Source organism: Manacus candei, unplaced genomic scaffold, assembly GCF_025592945.1.
Source record: "Manacus candei isolate 608988 ecotype Guabito, Panama unplaced genomic scaffold, ASM2559294v1 h1tg000075l, whole genome shotgun sequence".
Classification (NCBI taxonomy): Eukaryota; Metazoa; Chordata; class Aves; order Passeriformes; family Pipridae; genus Manacus; species Manacus candei.
Window position 1 is genome coordinate 256,703 of NW_026138123.1, and position 24,218 is coordinate 280,920.

At 42.8% G+C, this 24,218-nt stretch overlaps 1 protein-coding gene across 13 annotated transcripts in view; it reads right to left on the reverse strand.

Annotated features, from left to right (window-relative positions):
- ZBED1 (zinc finger BED-type containing 1) overlaps positions 1–24,218 on the reverse strand; it is a 206,540-nt gene that overhangs the window by 144,897 nt on the left and 37,425 nt on the right. Inside the window, exons 1-3 of one of the 13 annotated variants that reach the window (XM_051809146.1) lie at positions 19,960–20,274; positions 13,102–13,152; positions 7,339–13,000 (exon numbers count right to left, since the gene is read on the reverse strand). The exons of 1 other annotated variant lie outside the window; for it this stretch is intronic. In XM_051809146.1, coding sequence (XP_051665106.1) covers positions 10,862–12,949 — 2,088 coding nt within the window. In that variant the 5' untranslated portion in view covers positions 12,950–13,000; positions 13,102–13,152; positions 19,960–20,274 and the 3' untranslated portion in view covers positions 7,339–10,861. 11 more of the 13 variants (XM_051809143.1, XM_051809144.1, XM_051809147.1 and 8 more) reach the window with 11 other exon arrangements.

The following is a 24,218-nucleotide window of genomic DNA, read 5'->3' on the forward strand; positions in this document are numbered from 1 at the left end:
GTTAAAATCATACACCATGCAATGCAGCAACTCCAGTTAGGAATGCACAAGTAAGACTGGCATATAGATGGTAGTATTAATTAGTATGAAAGCACTCCAGTAGGCATATTAGATGATATCTGTATTCAACTGGATGACTTTATTCATTAACAAGATGTTATTCTGGAAAAATATGTCCAAGAAGTCCTTGTATATCAGCTGTAAGAAGCATTTCATAGCACAAATGTTCCATTTCCAGTAATAGAGGTTATATCTAACTGCCAGAACACCAGCACTTACTGCTCTGTAGACACTCTGTTCACTGGGACACATTCAGTAAAAAAATTACAAGGTCATCTCTTCACTGTGTCAGTCCTGGTTTGCAGAAAATGTAGTGCCAGTAATGCTTTGTTTGCTAAGTCCTTTCATTCTGTGTAATAGGTAGATTGTTGCAGCTTTTATAAGCCATTTGCAATGGTACCACTGAACTTTTTTTAAAGAATGAGGTCTGACGCCAACTCATCTGTAATTTCCTCAGCCGGGACAGGTTGACATGTTTGTAAAATACTGTTACACAGAACTACCTGTTTCTGTTTTAAAAATAACCTTTCTAGAACAGAGAATAACTTCTGGGTTGGCTTTGTAAAGAACACAGCCTATGGGCCCTAATATCAGCTACTTTGGTACAAATGTCTAACACAGAGCATCACCCCCTCCTGCTGCAGCACACCACACCCGGGCAGCTGGAGGTGCCCCCTCGCCTGCAGTGTAGCAGGTTAAAAACTTACTCTCAAACTCATTGAACACTCATAAGGCTCATTAACTTCAGTTCCTGGTTTGTACACATGAAAAACCCAGTGTGAGACGCAAAGTCAGGAGGTGACCAAGCTTTGCTTTCCTTTGGTGTGACCTCGTTTTCTCATTCCGGTGAAGCTCATGCCACAGAGGGTAACTCAGTGCAGAGTTTATCGAGGTGACTATTTCCTCATAGAGTCGAAAGGGTGTTTAGTTACATCAACCATATTACTAGTGTGCCAACAAGGAAAATAAAATGTTTTAACTGTCCCCTCAAGATCCTCCTTCAGAAACAAGTGCAGTGCATTTTTTTAAGTCCAACTTTCCTTTTTTTTTTTCTCTGCAGGCTAATTTAAAATATTGAGCAATGTTAGCAATCATGGTTAGGCACTCCCTCAGATGGCAAAATGACCATGTCCCAGAAAGCATACTCTGGCAGAAAACAGGCACACTACAAAAAGCAGAAGTGTATCAGAGCCAAGCACTCTTACTCAGCTTTACACAACTGAGAACTGTTTTGGATAGGATGGGGGATGTAGTTTTCTTGCCCAATGAATTTTCTGTGAAGTATCAAGCGCCTCCTAGCAGAGCACAAATACAGTGAAGAGAAAACAAACGTCATCATTTTATTACAAAACTATTTCACTTTCTTTTTTCTTAAAAGCAATCCTGATATGAAGTAAAACTTCACTGCTTTTTATGGTTATTTGCTTTAGGAACTGTAGCTGTCAAACATTTTTTTCCTCACTGTCAATATGCCCACTTGAACCTTGCTATATTCTACCACATTGCAGCTTTAATGCAGTAATTGATACAATATGGTAAAGCCACAAACCAAAATCACTCTGTCTGTAATGACATCTGTAATTTAGAAACTTAAGGAGGGGAAGCTTAAAACTGGCAAGCAACAGTTTCTGAAAACACCAAGAGGGGACTGCATGGGTACATTTTTACTCCATAACTGTGCAAATCTTGAGCCTTGCCCTGTCTGTAAGGCAAGGCACATAATCTTAGTGACACTGTTGTCAAAATATTTCTGAAGAATGTATTTGTTCAATGCATTAAAAGCTTTAACATGCTTGAACTGAATCAAGAATTACACGTCAGGGCACACAGAACTTCAACACTACTCCAGCACTGCATGGGGAAGCCCCAGGTAAAGCATTTGTGGTGGGGCAGTATCTGCATGGTCTAAGCAAACTGACATCTTACTTATGTACTACAAAAACATCTCTAAAAATAACATCATGGGGTCCATGGATTCTTCCTCCTGCCTTCTGGTCTTGCAAAACATTACAAGGCTGCTTCAGCACTCACATATAAACCAAACAAGACTTCAGGTTGTGCAACTTGTCCCACACAGGCAGCCTCATAGTGGAGTCCACATCAGGTTCTGTGTGACTCAAGACCCTCACCCATCCAACTGCCCTGTCAGTAAAGCTCTTATATTCCTTAGCCAAGTTTCTACAACCTCCAGCACCTTCAGCTGAAGTGTGGCTGAGTGGAATTTGGTTAAACAACTCTTTTTATGATGTAAAGGAACAATTACATTTTCTAGCTCATTTTCTTGAGTTGCAGCATCTCATCATTAGCACGAGATGTTAATGCTAACAGAGTTTGCTCTATGACCTAAACAAGCAGATCTTACTCCAAACAGCCCCAAAACCACATGACACTGAGTGACTGCAGAAGCTCCTATTTGCACAACCAGCTAATGCTCGGGGTTAAGTATCACACTTATTGGCATAGTGCTGCACTTGAAAGCAAACACCACGTATCCTTTGCAAAGATATCATCTACCCATCTTTAGATCTAAATGCCCTACTTGCACAAACACAATCCATCATCTGGCTCTGAAATTCATCAATGTTTCAGCTGTATGAGCACAAAGCAAACACCCAACCTTCCACCTATGATACTCAACACCCCCTTGCCTTCTTTCCTTTGTTCTACATTAACAAGGGAGAACAAGTTCCTGTTTATCAAAGAAGGAAGGACCAAGCAATAGAAATGCTCATTCACATCTGCTGAAACTGTTGATTTTATGCTTGTTGTGACTAAATCATCTAAACTGAAACATCCTCACAAGCAGAATAATGACTAAATAAAAGAAGGTTTTTCCTTCACCTGTACACTAACTGGAATACCACGAGTCCATTTCCATCTTGTTCCAATGCAGATAATGGCAGAAAATGAGATGCTTACATTTAAGCCTTTTACTCAGAATTTCACCTAAAAATGTTTTTATTTACACTTCACATTCTCCCATATTTTGGTAGAATGCAGTTGCAATTGCCTCCTTCAACAACAGAATAATTTAGACTTTCAGCTTATGAGTTTTGGGGGGAAATACTCCTCTTACTTTTGAAGCCCACCTATATTTGGGAGGTCAAGTCTTAAAATAACTCATTTTAGACAGAATGATTCTACGGATACTAACCTTTGAAGCAAAACAGAAGACAAAATGGATATATGGAAACCAAAAAGTTGTGGTTTGCATTTAAAAAAGCATCACATACACAGCCCACCTCAAAATACCACTATTTAAAGATATTTAAAGAGACACACTTGTGATGCCAGCATTTCTAGTGGTTCTGAAGGCAGATCCACGCAAAATGGATCGCTTTTAGAGATTAAGTCCCTAAATATATATTTGGACAGCTAACTTAAGGAGTTAGTGCAGAGAGTCTGCAGGCTCCTTTTTAGGCCATGTTTTGTATCGTTTTAATCTTAGCCTAAAAATAAATATAAAATGAATGAATAATTTTGTAGTCTAAGTGTTTGCGAACTTATCACTTGGCAGTGTCACCTTCTGCGCAATCTTCTTCTCAGGGCGGCCAACCAGCCCAGGGAAGTAGTAACATCAGGGGAAAAGCCCTGGCCCATCCCCTTCCTTCAGGCATGTGCAGACCAGAAAGCAGCCCCAGCAACACAAAAACACAGGGAAAACACTCTGGAGGAATCTGTTTTTCTCTCTGCAGAGCACAGCAACTTTCCTAAACAGCCTAGAGAAAGGGCAGAAGTGCAGCCAAGAGACCAACTCTGCAGACTGAGCTGATCGCTTCGCTGCAGGAAGAGCTGTCTCTGGGTAAAAGAAGAATTTTATCTTCCATCAGCTCTAATAGGCATTGCCAAAAAAGGCACAAAAAGCATATGCCATGGTCTTAACAACTGACAAATACTGTCATATATTATCTCTGAATTTATATCTCCAAAAAGAATTGTGAAATCTTTGTGAACACTGATGAAGGGGAGGTGGGGTGGCATGGGCAGGGCACGAACAAGGTGGTTAATCTGCTTGAAAGACTACAGCAGAACTAGTTCACGGGAGTGCTTTAAGTTCACTTGGGCATTGCATCATACTTTCAGAGACACCAATGCACAAGGCTGTGCTTTTCTCACTTAATTTCTCTGACCAGGCATGCAGACATCTCCTAGCAGCAATGCCAGTCCTGTATTCACACCACCACGGGGTAAACTTCAGATCATCCTCAACCCACTGCTCATGCAAACCACTCAGCAAATCACGTACAGCACAAGTATACTTCTGCCTACTTTCACCATGGCTTCAAAGCACACAGGTCACATTCTCCTGTTCTTACACTTTGAAGAGCCACACAGAAATAACACAGCAAAGACCAGCACCAGTGTACGTACTCCCTGCCCAGGAAATAAAGTGGGGCTTAGAATTAGGGACTAGAAGAGATGCATGCTGCATATGGAAGGCTCCACTCATCCATAAGACTGGCTTTCTCACCATAGCACTCGCTCCCTTGGAACCTACCAGATTTATGATCAGTGGCAATTGCATGTGCATGTTTATCTATGGCAGATGAATGTGTCAAAGTACCATTCAGAAAAAGCCCCCTAAACCCAGGCTCACACATGCTAGAGGACAGGTCACAGTAACAGCTGCATCTCCCTTCTTCTCCAACGTTTTGTTGCTGTAAACTCCTCACCGGCCATTTGGGATCGCAGGGTTTTGAAGATAACAGAGTTCATTGACAGCAGCATGGAAACACCAAAAGGTGTTTTACAGAGTTCTAAAATGTCAGATTACAGGAAGGTTAGTAATTTAGTATTTTTAAGTGCTATCAGCATTTCAGACAGGAATTGGAGGGTCCTGCTAAAATGTCAGTATTTTCCCTAGATGGACCCACTTCTTATCTGTTCCCATCAATAAAACAATTGCATTTTTCACATCTAACTGTTGTTAAATTCCATCTGTTCATATAAGTTCTGTTGTGTGCTCAAGAAACTACAATTTGGTGTCAAACCACTGAGTGCATCCCAGAGAACAAACTCACAGCAAACCGCATTACCACCCATAAACCAGAACTATGCATTGTTGCAAAACCACTTTATTTTTCTCTCTCACACACACATCAGAAAGCCATGTTTGAGAAGATGAAGATTCACACACACATCACAAGGTCATGTTTGAAAAGATGAAGGTTTCCCTTGGAGAACAGCACTTATCACATGGGATGGGATGTTTCTGGCATGAGCTTTCCTGATGCTGACTTGACGTCTTCTTGTTATGATTGCAAATTCCTATCACTGCAAACCTCGCTGATGACTCATGAAAAAAAAAGCACACAAAAAAAGCAAAAAGAAAAAAAGGGAGACTGAAACCATTTCAATAGCAGTGTCCATAAAGACAGTGATAAACTGAGACATAAGATGTCTCAAATTTAAAAGTAAGGCAGTATCCGTTGGAGAAATAAAAGACAAATTTCTCATTCCTAGCTGCAAGTATTTGGGGACAACGAATAGACACAAAATTGTACGTAATGAAAGAAATCGCCTTTTTAAAAATAACCTTATTCTACTACTGCTTATTCTATGCTATTCGTCATTATGCTTTTGACTCTGAGGATAGTTTCCTCGCTGTGCTGAGTTCAATGCCCCAGCATTTTCCCCCTTATAGGCAATTTTAGTCCAACTGAGCGGTGTGTCCAAGTCTACATCACTGTGGAGACAGGAATCACTGGCTCTGCTTTTTCACACCATGGCACAGGTGCTGTAGCCTCAGTGGACTGGAATAAGAACCTAGTTTAAAACTAATTTTAAACTGAGTTTATCCGCTCTCAAAGAACAGTCTCTCTGTAAGAGAAGAAACACTGTGGAGCTGGGCTTCTCCTCCCTGCTGTTCCCACCCAGCACTCTGCCCACACAGGGCCAGGGAGAGGAGACAGGACAGAGGATTTGGAAAACTCAAGTTACTGGAAATAAGTGTGATGCAAGGAAACCAGCACAGTGTGCAGCAGGTAATAGTCTTCTCAACATCTCTGAAAAAATCATACATCTGATCAGCATTTCAAAGCACTGCGAATGTCAGCATCACTTCTGTGAACACTAACCTTTTCTTTTGGCAGCAAGGGAAATCTATAATACCACTCAGTGTGAAAATGTCAATATAAATGCTCAAAAATCTTAATATTTTAACATTTCAGAGTTCTAAGGGACTGTCATTTGGAAATAGTTGCTCCAACAGCCTCTGAATTTTTAAAAAGATATAAATCAAATTTTAATACTAGTTTTTAAAACACAAGGTAAGCCAAAAGACAGTAGTTTATTTTGATTTTTTCCAGGTTTTTTTAATACTAAAGTTAATTCTCTTGTGACATTTTAACCCAACTGCAAGGGCACTGAAAATGACTGCAAAAGCAGTAAAAATCTATTTAATTGATTTTTATCATTCAATTTAAAGGAAATGTTTTTGTATGTAAAATGACAGCACTATAAACAGCAACTGCAGGGATGTTTTGAAATTCTAGTTTAAACAGTATCAAGTCATTAGACATGCTTCACTGGCGTGCTTTTCAGGCAGATATAAAATTATATTGTATCTTTAAGTTCTCTCTAGTGCACCAAATAATACTACTAAAAAACCAAAACCAATTTCAGTAATTTCCCTGCATCCACTAAAAATAAAAAATGTCTTGAATTTAGCAGAATATTAATTTGGAGAAGATACAATAAGGCAGACCATAGTCTTGTCCTAGAAAAAAAGAAAAAAAAAAGCCACAAAACTTTTGTGACCAGGAGACTCCTCTCGGCAGAGTCAAAAAGACAGCCTAGACTAGACAGCACTGCACCACCAGAACTGGGATCACCAGACCTTCAGAAAGACATCATCCTCTGAGAAGAACACTCGGAAATGGAGACCATTGAAAGGAGAAGGGTGTGCAAAGACTAAAATGCAATTTTTCCAGCACAAAGTTTCCTTTACCCAGTTGTCACGGAATATGTGAAACACACTACTTCTGTGCTTGTACCCATACACTTCTCTTCTTTCAGAAAAGATGTCCCCAGGCAGCCCTTTTTTTTTTAAACTGTCACACAAAAACGACAAAATCAAGAACTGCATGTCACTTTTAAGTTTTCAGAAGGCCTATAAAATACTACAAATAACCAATTTGTGCTTCTTTTGCTTTTAATATTTCTGCCTGTGTGAAAAATGCTCCTGTAAAGCTAACTGGACACCAGGACATCGATTAAAGAAAAACCTTCAAAATTATCTAATACACTGCTGCCAGAGAAACTTAAAATAATACACCCTTTCCATAAATAATGCAGAACTTTATTGCCTTCATTTAAACCAAAGCATCTCAGACACAGTTTGCTGGAAAAATTCACCTTTTCAACTTGTTTGATTCAGGCTTTTCTTTTATTCTTCCCATAGTCCTTGATGGCAGAGAGAGGTGAAATGTGCGCAAAGATTGGCCAGACAGACAAAACTCCCTTTACTTATGCTGCTACCCCAAGAAACCTCACTTAGGCCCAATGAATTTTAATCCTGAATTCGCAATACTTAGTTGGTGACAAAAGGCAATTCATCTTCTTTTGACGTAAAGTACGTACTTTGAGAGCCCGTTCAAAAATTCACTTTTGCAGCATGAAAGCACTCAAAAGCTGAAGTTTGTTCCTCTATTGCCCCTCCAAAAAGATGTCTCTGCTGTACCAAAAAGGAAACATTAGGCTGTGGATTTAAAGTAGATGTCAAGAAACACAAACATAAAGCTGACTTAATAGCATAGTTTGGAAATGTGTTCTGGGCCCACCCTTGGCAGTAACACCGGGGTTTAACTCAAGTTGTAGCAATATTTCAATTTTGGTTCTCCACCCAAATAAACAACAGAAAATTATGTTGATAAATGAAAAACACCACACATTTTAAGTGAGAGAAACCATCTAAACTTCCAACATTTTTCATCCTCATTTTTTTTAATCCAAAAGATTTGTACAGCATTTTTAAAAAATAACTTACAAGATCAAAAAGAAAATAAATGCATAGCTTCAAATCCTTAGAATATAACTTTCCCCTGTAGCAGTAGAGTTTAAAGTCATAAAGTGCTGCAGATACGAACACACATCAGACAAATAATCTAGTAACTAACTTATTTTTCTCATTTATTTAACAATATTCCAGGCTTAGAACATTAAATAAAAATCTCACAGACAATGGGTAGGACTAACAATGGTTTTGCTCTTTTTTTTTTTTTCTTTTTCTTCTCCTTTTTTTAAAAGAATGCTGAGACACATCAATTGAACTGACTACAATTTTATTTTGGATACCAAAAAATAAAAAGAAGCTGGAAGGAAGAGAGTAGTGCACTGCACTGATCTCAGTACAACTGCTCGTAAGCGTCACCGTATACGTTTAGCCCTAGGAGGACGAAGATGGAAACAATGCTGCCAAGAGGGGTAGGCCAAGTGCAGACCAGGGGAGTGGTTCTGAGCTCTGCCTTGGCTCTGAGGGCATGGCTTTGCATTATGCTCACGTAAGGAAGGATCCACACACCTCGCACTAGCATTTGCGCAGCAACTTGAGGGCTAGCAGTGGTGGTAGCAGTGGAGGTGGAGCAAGCAAGAGCAGTTGGTTCTCAACGGACATAAAAACCAAGAGGTCTTCCCGGCAGGCTGCTAGGGTGCAGGTATCTCGCTCCCTTCTGTAATTTGATTTTGCTGCCCTCACAGATAGGCCTACATACCTGTGGGAGTTTAAGCCAAGCCTGCGTTTTGCACCTTGGGCAATCACATACACCTCTTTCTTCAGTGGACGTGGAGAGTAGCAATATTCAACAGGATGCACAGTGCGGGCACTTTGTACAAGTGCAAATCAGTTTTCAGCCACACCACCTGCTAAATGCACTTTTCCCGGGCTTAAACATGCTGTGTAGTTTGCTATTACTTACTTCACTGTTCCTTCACTCTAACCTCTGCTCTTCCTCCCCACCCACCTGCCCATTCCCAGTACCTAAAAAGAACACAGAGGCCTCAAGCTTCCAAGAACTATTAAACCTAAACATAAATAGTTTGGCAATATATTCAATTGCATTGCTATTCTCATTCTGGTACGTTCCTGCTGCCTGTGCCCTTTTTACAACCAAACGTCCATGGGTGCCACCATGATTAAAAAATACTTAACTTTCTTCCTCCATAACAGTAACAGTCAGTCTTCAACAGACCTCTCTCCAGAAAGATTGTGCTCAACATAGTTGTAGACTGAGGTGAGGAAAGGTGAGACACCAGTAACAGAAATAAAACCCCAAGCAAACCTTGACTGTAAGTGGAAAACACCAGAAGCCCTCCACTGCACCTCAGAGAAAAAAAGACTACTCTGTATCTAGCATAAACTCTAATTTTGTTTATGACCTGTAGTATTTCATAAGAGATGTGGGGTTTCAGGTTGGTTTCCTTTCTTTTTTCTTGTTTGCCAAGTTCCCAAAAGGTCTTAAAACACTGATGCTTAGAGACACAAAGGGAGCAATTACAATACACAGCTAATCAGAAACAGCACTCAAACATTAGACTGGATGGGACTAAAGTCCACTCTACAAACTGAATCAAAAAGAGACAGGAGAAAAGAAGTTTTTAAGTGCTAACAGAGTAAGAAACTATTTTAAGGACTCACTAAATACATGTGAGGAAACAGAGGGGTCCCCTTCTTTTAAATATATTTACATAATATTAAAGCTTTTTATTTTGCTTTTCTTGCCAACAAAATTTTCTAGCTACCCTGGGCAAAGTTCCCATTAAATTAAGAGGTTAACGATTTTGTAACATAGACAAACTGTTAGACCCATGGTCTGTAGATGTCTCCCTGGCCTCTCCTTCCCTTCTTCCCTCCCTCTGTTGCCTGATCCTTGCCTGCTTCGCACCACGTGGATCAGCCACAGCATCTGCAGGAGGCGCAGGTAACACAAAGCTGCCTCAACCCCACACTTAGTTACCACTTTGTAAAAGCAAAAGAGACTACAATCAGGGCTTGCTTAGACACAAAACAAAACAACCAAAATCCCCACAGTTTTGCCATTTAGCTGCTGTTGTTAAATGGTAAAACTGAACTAATGTGGACATATCAATACCAGTTTAGAAGTGTTTATAACATTTACACCACACTGGAAAGGAAAATAAATTATCCCAGTATAAATGCATCTACACTACAGCCTATGCCAGCACAGTATCAGTTAAAATAATAATAGATCAGACCCCTAATCAACAGAATTATACCAGCTGAACTTTTGTAGCATAGACCAGGCCTAAGACATGAGGTAGTGAAAAATCAGGCTCAAGATCTTTTTTCATTCCATAGCATTGATATACTCTAAAAATATTCACTGCTCAGATTTATAGATTTTAAAAATGTTTAAAATCCAAACTTTTAAAGCTAGCATCCTGAGTTACACAGGATTTACAAATGGAGGCATAAATCTTAAAAACTCCCCTGCTCAGGGACCTAATTCAGGAAAATATTTTTATGATAGAAAGCAAATAAGCATGTGTTTGTCTCCCACTGAAGCAAGTGGAAAGGAAGCACATGGGTAAGTGCTTTCTGAAATCTGGGCCACAGTCAGAAATCATGGTCTTTGCAGAATTTATTTCCTCACTCATTTCAGTGCTGTTTAATCACAAGTCATTCATGTTTTAAGACAGCAGGAAAAACACAGACAATGGAAGTTAAATCAAGTTTGTTACAACTGTTCAATATTTACAGCATCATAGCATAAAACAGAAGTATTTTTGGTAACTTAAGACAAGTACTTTTTTCTTTGTTATTAAATGTACCGCTGCAGTCCTGTTAAACAAACCCACTGTCTCGAATATTAAAGAAATTGTTGTTTATGTTTACCGAGTCATTTAAATTAAAAATCTGTTCCTGTTCCAAACCCCACTCTCCTTCATCTTCATCCTCTGGTTCTGCCTCGGACCCATTCCGACTGTTTTCGTACAAAAAGATCTGCTCATCCACATGAGCCGGGGCTAACCGGTTTCTCTTTGCACTCACAACATTAGCAGAAGAACCAAAAAGGCGTTCAGGGAAGACCCTTGTGGCCAGAATACACCAGTATTTTTGAAGAACCTTTGGTAAAACTGGAAACAGCGCTAGTCTATCAGACCACCACTTCAGTGGGTCTTCATTCAAACCGAGGACCTTTTGTGACTTGAAGTTGCTCAACTCCTCAACGATTTGAGCATGCCACTCCTCCTGGTCTTCAACGCCTCCTGTCTGGCAGAAGATCTCTGCAAGCATGTTGTTGATGACACTAGTAGGAGGAGGAGTGGAAGAGATGATGATTTTTTTCATAGGAGGTTCTTCTGTAACAGTGAAGAATTTCTCTTCAGTCCTAAAGCTATTTTCTTTTACTTTCTCCAGCAGGCTTTTTGCTTCTTCCACCACTCTGTTTTCCACCTGCTGCCTCTCAAAGGCTGAAAGAAAAGGCAGTTTTTTGTAGCGGGGATCCAAGAAAGTTGCAACATTGAGAAACATGTCTATCTCAGGTGTGTGCTGGTAGGTGGTTGACAACTCTTTAGCAATCACCTCCTTTGCCATGCTGATTTCTTTCAAATCATTCTCTTTGATGTTCAGGGTAGTATTCAGAAGCATGTGCAGAAGTGGCTTCACCATACTTATTGTGGGGTACTTTGAAGCAGACATCATCTCCGCAACCTGCTTAAAGGGCTGCAGCAGCTCCACCAGCCCTTCGATTGTATTCCACTCACTGGATTCCAGCATGAGGTGGTGGTTGTTGCTGTCCTCCACGAGAACAGCCGCAATGACAAACTGCTGCTCCTTGAGGCGTTGCAGCATAGCGAGAGTGCTTCCCCACCAGGAAACACGGTCGCTTACCAGCATGCAGTGGAGAATATTCTGCTGCTTCTGCTTCTCGCTCAGCATGTACATTGCGACCGTGGACTGCTGAAAATACTCCACCAGTTTTCGGCACCTGGCAAGAAGGTTGCAAAGTTTGGGGAGCTGAAAAGCTTGTTGTATTCCTGTGTTAAAAGTGTGCCCCAAACAAGGCATCTGTACGGGAATATCTAGGAGAGAGCAAGCTTTCACAATGTCTTTACTGTAATCTGTTGTAGCACCAAAGACTTTTGTATTGATCCCCCACTCAATGAACGTTTCATAAAGGACTCGTGTAATAGTCTCTGCAGTATTATCCTCTGGCACTTCAAACGTTTTTAAACACCGCGAGTTCACAGTCAGGCAGTTGGCAGCACTGCTGCTGAGAAAGTGAACCGCAACCGTTACGTACGACCTGTTCTGGTTTTCGCTCCTCCACATGTCTGTGGATATGCCACACCACAGAACCTCCGTGAGTTCTTTCAGCACAATTTCTCTAATAGCACTGTACTTTTCGGGAATAGCTTTTGTACAGAAGTACTTCCGGCTCGGAAGTTCATACCTGGGGTCTGCTGTTCTCAAGAGGGCCTTGAAGGTGGGTTCATCAACAATGGAGGCCGGATACATGCCCTCGCAAATTAAGCTGATGACTGCAGATGTCAGTTCCTGATGTTTTTTGTTTTCGTAGTTCTGGTAGGTCTTCATGATGAGGCTATCTTGAACAACCTGCTGCGACGACTCTGGTTTGATCTTTGAAAATGCTGTGGCAAAGGCTTCCCTCATTTGCTCAGTGTTACTTTTCACAAATTCACAGAATTCATCAGGGTGATTTTTCTCAAGGTGGTAGGAAAGGTTGGACGTGTTTCCTGAATAGGCAATTTGTGCCATGCAAATACGGCAGTAGATCTTCTTCCACTGTAATATGCATCCTTCTGCATTGGTATCAAACCCAAAGTACTTCCACACTTTACTCTTTGCTCTTGGATGAGCCACTAACTTTAGGTCTGATGGGGAACCTTCTAAACTTTTATTCTCCATTGCTTCTTGGCCACCGTCCCACCTTTTGATCCTTCACTCATTAATGAGTACCTGATAAAGGCAGCAAGATAAAGATACAATGAGAAAGCACAAGTTTGACCACACTCAACTATGTGAAATCAGCGTTTCTGTGAATGTATCAAGAAACCTACCTTACAAATTACATTTGCAAATTTCAAGATGAGATTTGCAGGAAGTGTGACCTACAAGAAGCCCAACAGAATGTCAAAAATTAAAAAGGGTTTTAATATATCACATTCTGTGAAACTGAGCTAGAAGATCTGTATAAATCTTGTTTCTGGAATTACATAATTCTGGGTAGAGAAAGTGTAACCACCACCACAGAGCTGATACATTACTGTCACACAAACTGGTCATCTGCTATAGCATTTTTCTGCCTCTTTTGTTAGGGTTAGACCAACATCCTCTTGCCTAAAAATTACTGAACTTTGCTGTTAACATTTAGTTCAATTGAAACTTGGTACTGAAGGATCAAAAGTGTTCTTGTTTATTTTGAAAGAAGTTTTGCTTGTTCCAGCTTTTGCTTAAAAAAAAATAAAATCTGTGATGCAAATTATAACATTAATCTGCTTCTCTGAAATGTAAAAATGTTTTCTGACTGAAATAAAAGGAAAAGGAGCTTGAACCTACATGCAGATCGACAACATATACCTGACACTTTTCCTGTCCCTGCAATAACAGAGCATTATAACTACAGGAAAAGCAGACAGGGAAGCACTAATAAATGTTTTTATCCACATCAGCTGGAAAATAATTTTACTGTATTTTCTTCAAAAGGCTAGAGAAGTCAGGAGGGGGTGACACTCTAGAGATGAGTGTAGCGATAGGGCAAGACTTGGCAATCTGTACCTCAATATCTGCACAGGAAAATGCTTCTTGTGCAAACAGTCACATGCAAGTACATGAGGCCTACAGTGTCTCTGTGCACAGGGCCAGCAGCTGGAGCTGGTTTCACTACATCAAAAAGCCAAGTCACAGCACAGCATGACTGCACCCTGACGCTTCTCTATTTCTTCCACACCACCGTGACAGCAACAAGATCTTTGCCAGGGCCTTGGCCAGGACTGGGAAGGAGAAGAAAGCTATCAGTTAAACATGGATACAACCTCCTCCACAAAAATCCAGGGGAAGAGAACAGGAGAGGAACATCAGGAGCACTGGCCTGAAAGCAATGGCATTGCTCCTTCTCTGCTCCTCAGGAGCTGTACTTGCACCCAAGCCCAGAAATCCTCAGCTGGTAAGACTGGCTGGTTGGGGCAGAAAGAAACAATCTGACTTTTTCATGTTGCTGCAAGGGAATATAAATAAAAATAAATGTATTTGTGCAAGCTTCTCTGTTGATGAACATTCCCTAGAAAAGATACTTTTCTCTCTGAACTACAGTTGGTATTTAGAAACATTTTCTGAATGTCTTGAATGAAAAACCAAAGACAGGTAAACCAAGACTAAACACATTTATCTAAACAAAGCTGTTCGTTTAGAAGTAGAATGAGAGATGCAGGGCAAGCATTTTATTGGATTTGTTCTGAAGATTTACTTCTGGGTGTAGACATTTTGAGGGAGGGGCAATGTTCTGCCTACTAGCGTGCCTTCTACTGTGATTCATTCAGTGCTTTTAAGTTGCCAGGATAAACTACTGATTCAACATGGTAATGCTGCCTAATTCCAAAGACATATCAACAGCACCAAGGTATGCAATCCCACAAAAAGTGATGATTTTGAAAGACAAAGTGGTGCAATGTGTAATGATGTAACCCTGCTACAGCATCAGACTGTGCATTGACAAGACATATCAATATATATTGTTATTGCTTTTAGATCCCTCTATTTCAACCCATGACAGGGTGTCTAAAGGAAACACAGAGGCTCATGGCATTTCACTAAACCTTACAGTTTCCTCTGTAGTTATTTGGCAATTCCTGAAAGCAAGGAGGAAGGCACCGTAATAAAAAAGTTGATGTGTCTTTAAACTTAGTATGACACACCTTGGATCATAAAAAGTTCATCACAGACTGATAAAGTAGAAGTTATTTTAGAGTATGGGAGTGTTACAGACTCACCCTCCCCTTTATTCTTATGTATGTTACAGCTTTGCAATTGTTTTAAGATGCATCTGGCACTCGGTGACAGTGGCACAGAGGAGCACTGCCACAGATAAGGATATGCCAGCATAACACAGCCTTTATTATAATGCTGTAAGCCACACTTTTGCTGTCATAATAGCTCAAATATAAACTGCTAATCATCCCTGCCTCTCCTAGAGTGTTACACAGTAAAACTGGCATTATGAACACAAACCAAAAACACCACACCTCTCATCTTTCTAAAAGAAGAGGTAAACCCTTCCTTTTTCAGTGAAAGTGTTCCCAGTCTAGTCTTGACAAGAACAGCAGCAGCTTCAACTCTGAGGCAAGCTGAAGACACCAGTACCTGGTTGAATGAAATCCACTGGGAATGAAGCATCTTGCTGCCTTTGGGAAGTGCCTCAGCTTGTTACAGGAACAGCTGATGGAAATGCTCTCTTTTAGCTTGCTGAACTTTTCCATGGTAAAACAATATAGTCCCACTATGGTTTGCTGAAAAACCTTGTGCACGCAGAAGCCTCCAGGCTACAAACCTGCCTCTTCCTTTCTCTCTTGATTCCCACTCACATGAAACAGAGCACACCTTCGGAGAAGCTGCTGTTTCCCTCACTTCCTCCATGCAGCTGGCTAACACCACCAGCCAGTACTGGGGCTGAGGTTTCTAAGAGCCTGCAGAGAGGATCCTCTGTTGGCTTTGCAGCACATTCATTTGCCACAGGAGGAAAAGGGGGAAGAGTCCAGATTTCCTAGCCCTAGCACCTCATCCCTGTTGTCCCTGGGGCAGACTGTGCTGCCTCCTCACATTTCTCAGACCCCTCTCATTCTCCCTCCATGAAGAAAATTGGTTCAAAACCCATACGAGAGTCACTTGGATTGTGAAACCAAGCAGGGGGATGTGAGGAAACGTGGGGTGTGCAGCCGCCCTGCAACCTTAGGTCTGCCCCCTTGTGCATGCACAGGGATGGCACCTTGTCTACCTACACCACAGGTATCGCTGTCCACAACCCTTGCCTCAGTCAGTACAGAAACAACATATAGTTTCTTCACTTCTGAAACTAGCTTAATAACTCTCTCAGGTGTGTGCATGGGGGAGAGGGTTTAAGTTGGTAGATGCAACTTTATTTTTGTTTGCCATTAATCTGTCCTACCTGGTCACTTCTCTACTCACTTCTGGAGGATTTACAACCTTGAACTCACACAGTTTTGATCAGGAAGTGCTTGATCTCTCATTGTGGTTTACTCATATAAAGTAAAAGCCTTCGATACATGAATCAAAATTAAAAGATGCACGTTCCCAAATCAATATTTCACGATTAACTGTAAAGAAACTGGTTCAAATGACACTGAATAATTAGAAACTGGGGCAAATAAAAAATACATCTGAAATTTCAATCACTTTTATGAAGAACAGGAGTCACCTTTAAGGTCTTCTGAACTTCATCCGTATTACTATCTTCTTCAGAGTCAGGTTTCTACACTTTGCAGGTACAAAATTTAACTAAAAAGACTTCAAAACTACTATAAAACATTTACCATGTAGGCTTTCCCTACCAAATTTCAATGTATTATGTACAGCAGAAGAGAGAATGCAGGAGAAAGATGCCAAATAAACTCCTTGAGAAGCTTTTAAAATATGAAAAGGGAATATTTTTATTATATGAATGATTTTTGTTATCAGTAGCACGACTTTCAGTGATCACATTTCCACTATTAATATCCTGGTGCCACAATTAATATTAATTTATCTTTTATTAATCCAATTATTAGATTTGTGTTTTTAAAAAGCTGTTTATATCAAGAACTTTAGTCATGCAGGGCTTTTTTTTTCCCTCCAATTAATTAAGATTAAGCCCTGTAAAAGAAGGCAAAGTAGTAATTTCTAATGAAACTATTAATCATTTAAACCATTGAACACTAACAGAGTTTACACTACATACTGGCAGTTATACCATTTATGCACTTACTACTTGCAAAAATGTTTTAAAGTAAGTTTAAGCTAAGTTGCCCTTCATTTCTGCACTTTCCTGCACACTGACTTTAGTTAGCGAAAACAATCTCTGACTGCACCCCGATTATCATCCCAGCTCTGTATTCCTTTCCCTGACCTTCACCCTGATCAGAATTTCAGGTCAACTGAATAGTGAATATTACTGTCTTTTTGGTTTGCAACTAACAACAATTACCAAGTTTTTGCACTTAATCTAGATTTCAGAGTTTAAAATGTCCTCTCTCTCCAAAAAGCTGTCTTGAATCCTATCTATAAAAATCAGATAAACTGCAGTAAAATATGACAGAACAGATGGTCACTTTTAAAAGCCATGTGAAAGCACATGGGCCAAGAGCATACAACTCTTAAGTTAGGGTCAAGAAAAAATAAAAGAAAAATGAAACTAATTTTGTTTACTTGAATTAAAATCAAAGAGTACTTCTTCTCGGCAAAGGTAAGAAAGCAAGTTTTTCTTGGAAAATTCAGAGGCAGAAGGGCTGCACTGACACCAGATCCCTTCACTCACCCACAGAGCTCAAGGATGAGCCACCAGGCATCCATCTGTTTTAAACCTTCCACAGGAGAGCTACACCACTGCTGTACAAAGAGTGAGAACTCCAATGAGGAAACTGTGGCCAAGGGAGCCGGGATCAGAGGCATGGTTGGCTCTGCTGCCCCATCCTGCCCTTCCCAGCCCTGCTTTGCCGCTCCAGGCTCTACCCCAGTAAGGCACCCTGACAATAAAATGCCTGTTCTTGTAAGAATAGATGTAGAAAATATATAGAAAATGTTAAAACATACACACCTTTCTAGAGTACAGTCTGAAAAAGTTACTTGGCGTTTTCTTACAGCAACTGTAGTTTACTGATCCAAGCTTGTTCTAACAATACTTCTCCTTTTTGTTGCACTGCCACCGCTACTTTGAAGTTATTACAGAAACAAGGTTAATTTGGGTAAAAAGGTTCCAGTTGACAAGCTGATTCACTTTTTTAAGCAATGGTTGGACACATCAAGTTGGAGCAAGGTAGCAGGTAACTGCCAAGAGGGAACTACGTGCGAACAACTAGCTGAGGAGGAAACCACTTGTCCTTGGAAAAAGACACCCGGAGTTAGGGCTCAAAGAAAGCTTTTCACATCTGTCAAATCTTCCCTGGTCCTACTCAGGTAAATGACGTTTCCCAGGTTGGATCTTCACTGTCTTCCTCCGGCATTTCCAAATTCAACACTTTTTTTTAATAGTAGCTAAGAGCAAACTGCAACAAAACACTCGGGTCACATTTTCGTCATGCCGTTTCTCTGTGGTTCAAAAAAAGATTTGGAAAGTGTTACACACCCTAGGCACAATACCCAGCTTTGCTCTGCCAAGAAACACTAACACTAGAAAAATGCTCAGATGACTTCAAACTGTACACACATCTGTCTTTTCTGTCACCAGGGTCCTCTCGTTTATTTGGGGGTTTTATTGCTGTCTTCTGAGAACGAGAAAGGGAATCCCAGCAGAAGAATCAAGAATGAACAAAAAGAAGACAAAACGCTACCCAAGGATGCCACATGTGATGAAATAGACAAATATACTCTTACTTTGTGGTGTGCTATCTCTTCCCCAGTAATTCAGATACTCTCTATACCAATTTCCTCATCTGCCTCAACTCCTCACTAAAACACTAGGCCCTTTCAATACTACTTTTTTTACTGTTCCTCTAGTTAAAACTATCAACAGGGCCACAAAGATTTCCTGGCTGCTAAGCAGAGGAAGTTAAAGGCATAGACTTGCATGCAGTTGTACGCTTGCCTCTGATGATAACCTATGCATCCGTCTGGACTTGTAGTTTGCTCTAAGTTTATAAACTCAGAAGCATTTTAAAGTCTGCAAGAGTAATGAGAGGAAGAAGGAAATTGAGACCGCTGTTTTTTCTAGCAAACTCAAAAGTTTGCTCTAGTCAGCATTAAACATGCTGTTGATCCAAATCGGAAAAGTTCAAAAACCTTACTTCTCAAACAAACGACTAACCTGGAGTCCTTTACTAAAAATTACGAGTGTCACTCACTTGTCAGCTTAAAGGCTGTCAGCGAGTGACAGCCGTTATCAAAGCTTTTGGAGCGCGGGTTCATTCCCCTCCTGGAGCGGCCGGGACGGGAAGCCGGGACCGGCGGTCCCAGCCGCCCGGCGGGGCGGGGGCACAGTGGGCGGCGGCAGGAGCTGCCCGCCGCTACCCGCCTTCCGAGCACCTACCTGGGCAGAGGGAGGGAGGGAGGGAGCGCCCGCGCGGCTCTGAGTCGAGGTCTGAGGCGACACCGTCAGAAAGCCAAAGAGAGGAAGAGGAGAAGCGGGGACCCTCGGGCGCAGAGCCCCCGCGCCGCCTCCCGAGGCCGCAATCAGGCCGGCGTGCAGCCAGGCGCCCGGCCCCCGCCCCGCCCCGCGTCCGGGGCGGCCGCGGCCCGGGGGCCGGACGGGGCGGTGGGGCCGGGGCCCGCCGCCGGCAGCGAAGGCGGGGCGCGGCGGGGGCGGGGAGGGTGCCCCACCAGCCGCAGCCCCCCGGGCCGCTGCCCTGGGGCGGCCCGGCGGGTCCTGCTCGGCCGGCGGAGGGGAGCGGGGGAGGAGCCCGGCGGCGCCCGTGCTGGGGCCGCCGCGGCGCGTTAGCCCCTGGCCCGCTGCGGCCGATGCGGCGCGGCCCGGCCGCCCCGCGCTGCGGCCAAGGTCGCGGCTGCCTTGCCCTGTCCTGTCCTACCCTACCCTGTCCTGTCCTGTCCTGTCCTGTCCTGTCCTGTCCTGTCCGGCTGCCCTCGGCCGGGCCGCGCAGCCTCGCCCCGGTGCTGCCCGCGGCGGGAGGCTCGGCAAACTTTCCCCTCTCCGCGGCGGGGGCCGCCACCCCCGGCCCAGAGCCGCCCCGCCCCGCGGCGCCGGCTGCGGTGCTCACCTGAGACCGGGCGGCAGCGCGAGTGAAAGCGGCGGCGCAGCTGGTGCAGGATGACGCGGAGGCCGATGCAGTACACCCGGAGCAAGGGCACCAGCGCAGACAATAGCGACATGGCCGCCTCCCGCCCCGCGGCGGCGGCGGGCTCGGGGCGCGGCGGGGAAGGCACTGGAGCAGCGGGCGGCCAGCGCGGTGTCTCCGCCGGGCCGGGGGGCGGCGCGGCCCCCACCCACCCACGGAAGGGAAAGCGCCGCCGCTGTCACAGCAGCGCCCGGGCTCGCCGCGGCTCCCGCCCTTCTGGGCATGTGCGGTGGCGGGGGAAGGGAAGGGGCGGCGGCGGGCGGACCGGCCTCGGCGGCGGCAACGGCGGGGCGGCCTCCGCCGGGACGCCAGGGAGCTGGGCAGGGGGCGAGGGGCGGCGTGTGCGACTGGACGGGGAGGCAGGGGCGGTGTGACAGCCCGTCCGGTGAGGCCGGCGGGGCAGGGGCGCAATGACTCGCTGCCAGGTCTGTGGCAGCTACAAGCAGGCAGTGCCCAGGCGGGTCGAGGCACACGGCGCTGCCTCAGCATCCCGTGGCTGAAAGCGCTTATCGGGTTGTCCCACCATTTCCCTTCTCTCTGGCACAGAGGAGGGGCTGCTGCTGACTACCACGGGCATCGCTGCGGCTGGGCACGGCCCCTGTGACCTCAAGCTCTCATGGTCTCGGTTGCAGGTACCAATTTCACCAAATACAGCTCAATATACAGAGCTTTCCTACACCAGAAGCCTGAATTTTATACCAGCCTCACGAATGCATTCTTTACAGCGATACCTGTTGTATCGAATGATATAACGTGGTGTTACCAGTTTTCAATCCTCAGCCTTATTTTTAAAACGCCGAGTACTCGGGACAGAAGAGCGCATCCTACCTACCAGTTCTTCTGGTAGTTGGCTGGTTTCGGCTACAGGAAATACAACGCCTAGTCCTAACGTCGTGGTTTTCATTCAAGAGCTGGCAGGTGTTCATAAATGCAGATGAGTCTCAATATTGATACAAAACCAAACCAAAACCAACCAGAAAAAAAAAATCATTTCACAATAGGAGACATTGACCTTTATATTCAACTTCAAATCTTTACATAACTTTTTGTCTTTGAGAATGATGGGAAGCCATACATAGTTCTGGAAGTGCATTTGAAATGTAATCTCCTCTTGCCCTTTAAAAAAAACACTCCATACTTTCTAGAAAAAAATACAATTAACAACATACTTTTTCAGTGTCAGATCACATTGCTGAGAAGAACTGATTTTCTGTCTTCTGTCAGAACTACACATAAAGTAAAAGCATAGTGTGTAGTTGCTCCAGGACAAAACCAAGCATTTAATTTTATGTATCTTTGGTGAGTATTTTTTTTATTAACACATGAAATTATGCAAACATAAATAATAAACATCATGAAGTCACATCAGTGAGGGATTCATTCTTAATATATATTTTTTGCTACCATGCATGGAGCAGTAAAAAGAGCAACACATAAAAAGACATGAAAGATTAAACACTGACATTTAGTAAACGTGAATTATTCTTTCAACTTATCTCAGTAAAAATCAAATCTCGCCTCTTTTAAGTTGCTTTACATACTTTTCTCAGGACTACAGCATTAATGAAAGCTCTTTCAACATTAAACTGTGAAACTTGCCTACAGTGTATTTACACAATCTATATATAAATGTACCATGCTTTCTCAGGTTTTCTAATATAATAGAATCAATTGATGCGTATTCAAGCTACTGCTCTGTCTTTTATCAGACAACGCTATCCAAAGAATTAGGCTAAGTGGGGGGAAACCGATGGGTTGACATTCTAGTCTTATTGGTCCCACTACTTTTTCTCAGGGTGTTACAATTATTTTCAACCCTTTGTGGTTCATGAGTACGGCTTCACAAAAAGGATGAGGAAAATTTGTTTACATAATATTAAATTATTTTTTCTAAAGCCTTATGGGGCATAGAGGAGAAATGAAAATATTAACAAAAGGCTGTAAGTCTTTGATTCTTTTCAAATATTGTCTTATAATACCCTAATATTGTACTATAATACCCTAATTTTAGTCGATACTTCCTTTTCCTTGGTTTTCAATAGTCTGCATCTTCTTATTACACTTTGGGTTTTCTTCTTGCAATCATTCACTGCAAAACCTCAAGTATTCAGGCTGGAATCTCATCCATCTACTTTAGATACCTCACTGAGATGTTATTACCTCAATGAAATTTTAGGTGTCTTAGCCCTAGAAGGGACAAAAGGAGCAATCTAATTCCTCAGCTTTGCTTATTGGCACAGGACAGAAAGAGAGGCACTTCTGAAGACCTGTAGAAAATTGACAGCTTTCTTGGAGGCACCTAGAGTGCCTCCTCTTTTCCATTAATTGCAAGTGAACTCACAGTGCCAGTGGACAAAGCCAGCCTGCAGCTAGTGCAGTGATATCCTCTTGGAAGCTCATCAGAAACACTCCTAACGCTCCATCGACACATGCTCCAGTCTCTCTGTCCCTCCTGCAGGACTGACATTAATGAGATCACAGTGCTTCCATCCACATTTTGCATAAAGATGCAAAAATCCATAAGAAAGGAAGTGGATGATGTTTCTAGACTCTAATTAAACCCTGAGATCAAACTTCCCAGCAGAATGGCATACTCAACAACCATCAGCTAGTATGGAAGGTAGGTGTTGCAGCTGAGGGCCTGTGCAGCCAGGAACACATGAGGCATGGGCCCACATCAGAGAAGACAAAAGCAAACCCAAGGTTATTCTAGCAGTTCAGGCACTCTCTGGCATGGGGTGGAGGGTTATGAGGTTATGCCTTGTTTTTCTTTTCTCCTGTATGACGCATCTTTTCCAGGTATGTGAGTTTGCTCCCCTTGGTTTTTCTCCTCTTGAGATGAGAACTGGAGCCAACAACTCCTCGTATCCACCACACAGTGGTTCAAGTTCAGTAGGAGAGGTTGATGCTTTTTGCCCAAGCATGGCGTAACAGATGGGGCAGTCTCATAGGATGTCGATGGTGACACATCAGTCCCTCTCAAATGGTAAAATGTACACCTGCGCTCCTGTGCTTAGCTCAAGACACACTCTCTATATGTATGTCAAAGCTGATGGCCCATGCCGGAAGAAGCCAGACATAATTCTGACTGCTGCTAATTTTTCAGGCTTCTAAAAGGGATTTAAATGCCTGTCTTCCTAAGCTGGATTGTATTGGGACTTGAGGCAAGAGATAAGTACCTATCTTCCCAGAACAGGATCTCCTTAGCATGTGTGGGTGAATATAGTTAAATGCCTGAGGAGCTTTCAGGTTCAGTAGGGAGTTGCTCACAGTAATAGGCAGTGCTGGGAAACAGTCATTTGGGATTGCATCTGGAACTCATGTAGGGTTTTGAGCACCTGCAGACAATTTTGACAGATTGCATATGCTTTTTCCCCCCTAACTTTATGCAAAAAGAAGAGTAATTTTAGATACCCTCAAACTAGGCATTGTTTTGCCTAATACTGGGCATTTGAGCATAGCAGGACTATATGGAGCAGTAAGCTCTTGGGCAGTCTTTGTAGTAGCTTGGGGAGGGTCACTTACTTGGAAGAAGAAAGAAATTTTGCCAGTGGGAGAGGTGACTGCGAGCTACGCAGTAGAAAGTCCCAGGGACTGAGACCAGGGTCCTCTGCTGTGGGCAATCATTTGATGGGACACATTTATTTTTCTTAAGTAACACGGGGGAAGATAGATAGCAGACAGTGTAAGACTGACCTTCTGTGTAACAACTAGTACTGCAGCATTTGCCTAGGAAGACGGATGACTTTTGATCCCTCTCAGTCTTTTTCAGATCTCTCACTTTTCAAGAAAGTGGTCTCACTGTGAAAAACTGACCCTTGATGGTGAGGCTGTAGTCATAAGGATGTGAAGCCCAGGAACACAGTAAAGCAGAGAAGTCTAAGGGTTTTTAGCCTAGCATTTAAGTTCATAGGAATGAGGCGACACTGTTCCAATCCATATTCCCTGAAGAGCCCATGCTTTTTAGACTAGAGAAGAACAGAATGAAATATGGACTAATAAATGCAAATAGAGTCTGAGAATAGGGACACTTCCCCTCTTACACCAAATGCTCAAACCTCTCAGCTATTATGCAAGAAGCATAGTGTGCTTATTACTCCTGCTGAGTTTTATTTAAATCGACCATCTCTGCAGCAACTATTGTATTGGTGCATCTAAGTTTTCAGTGCATGTCACACTTT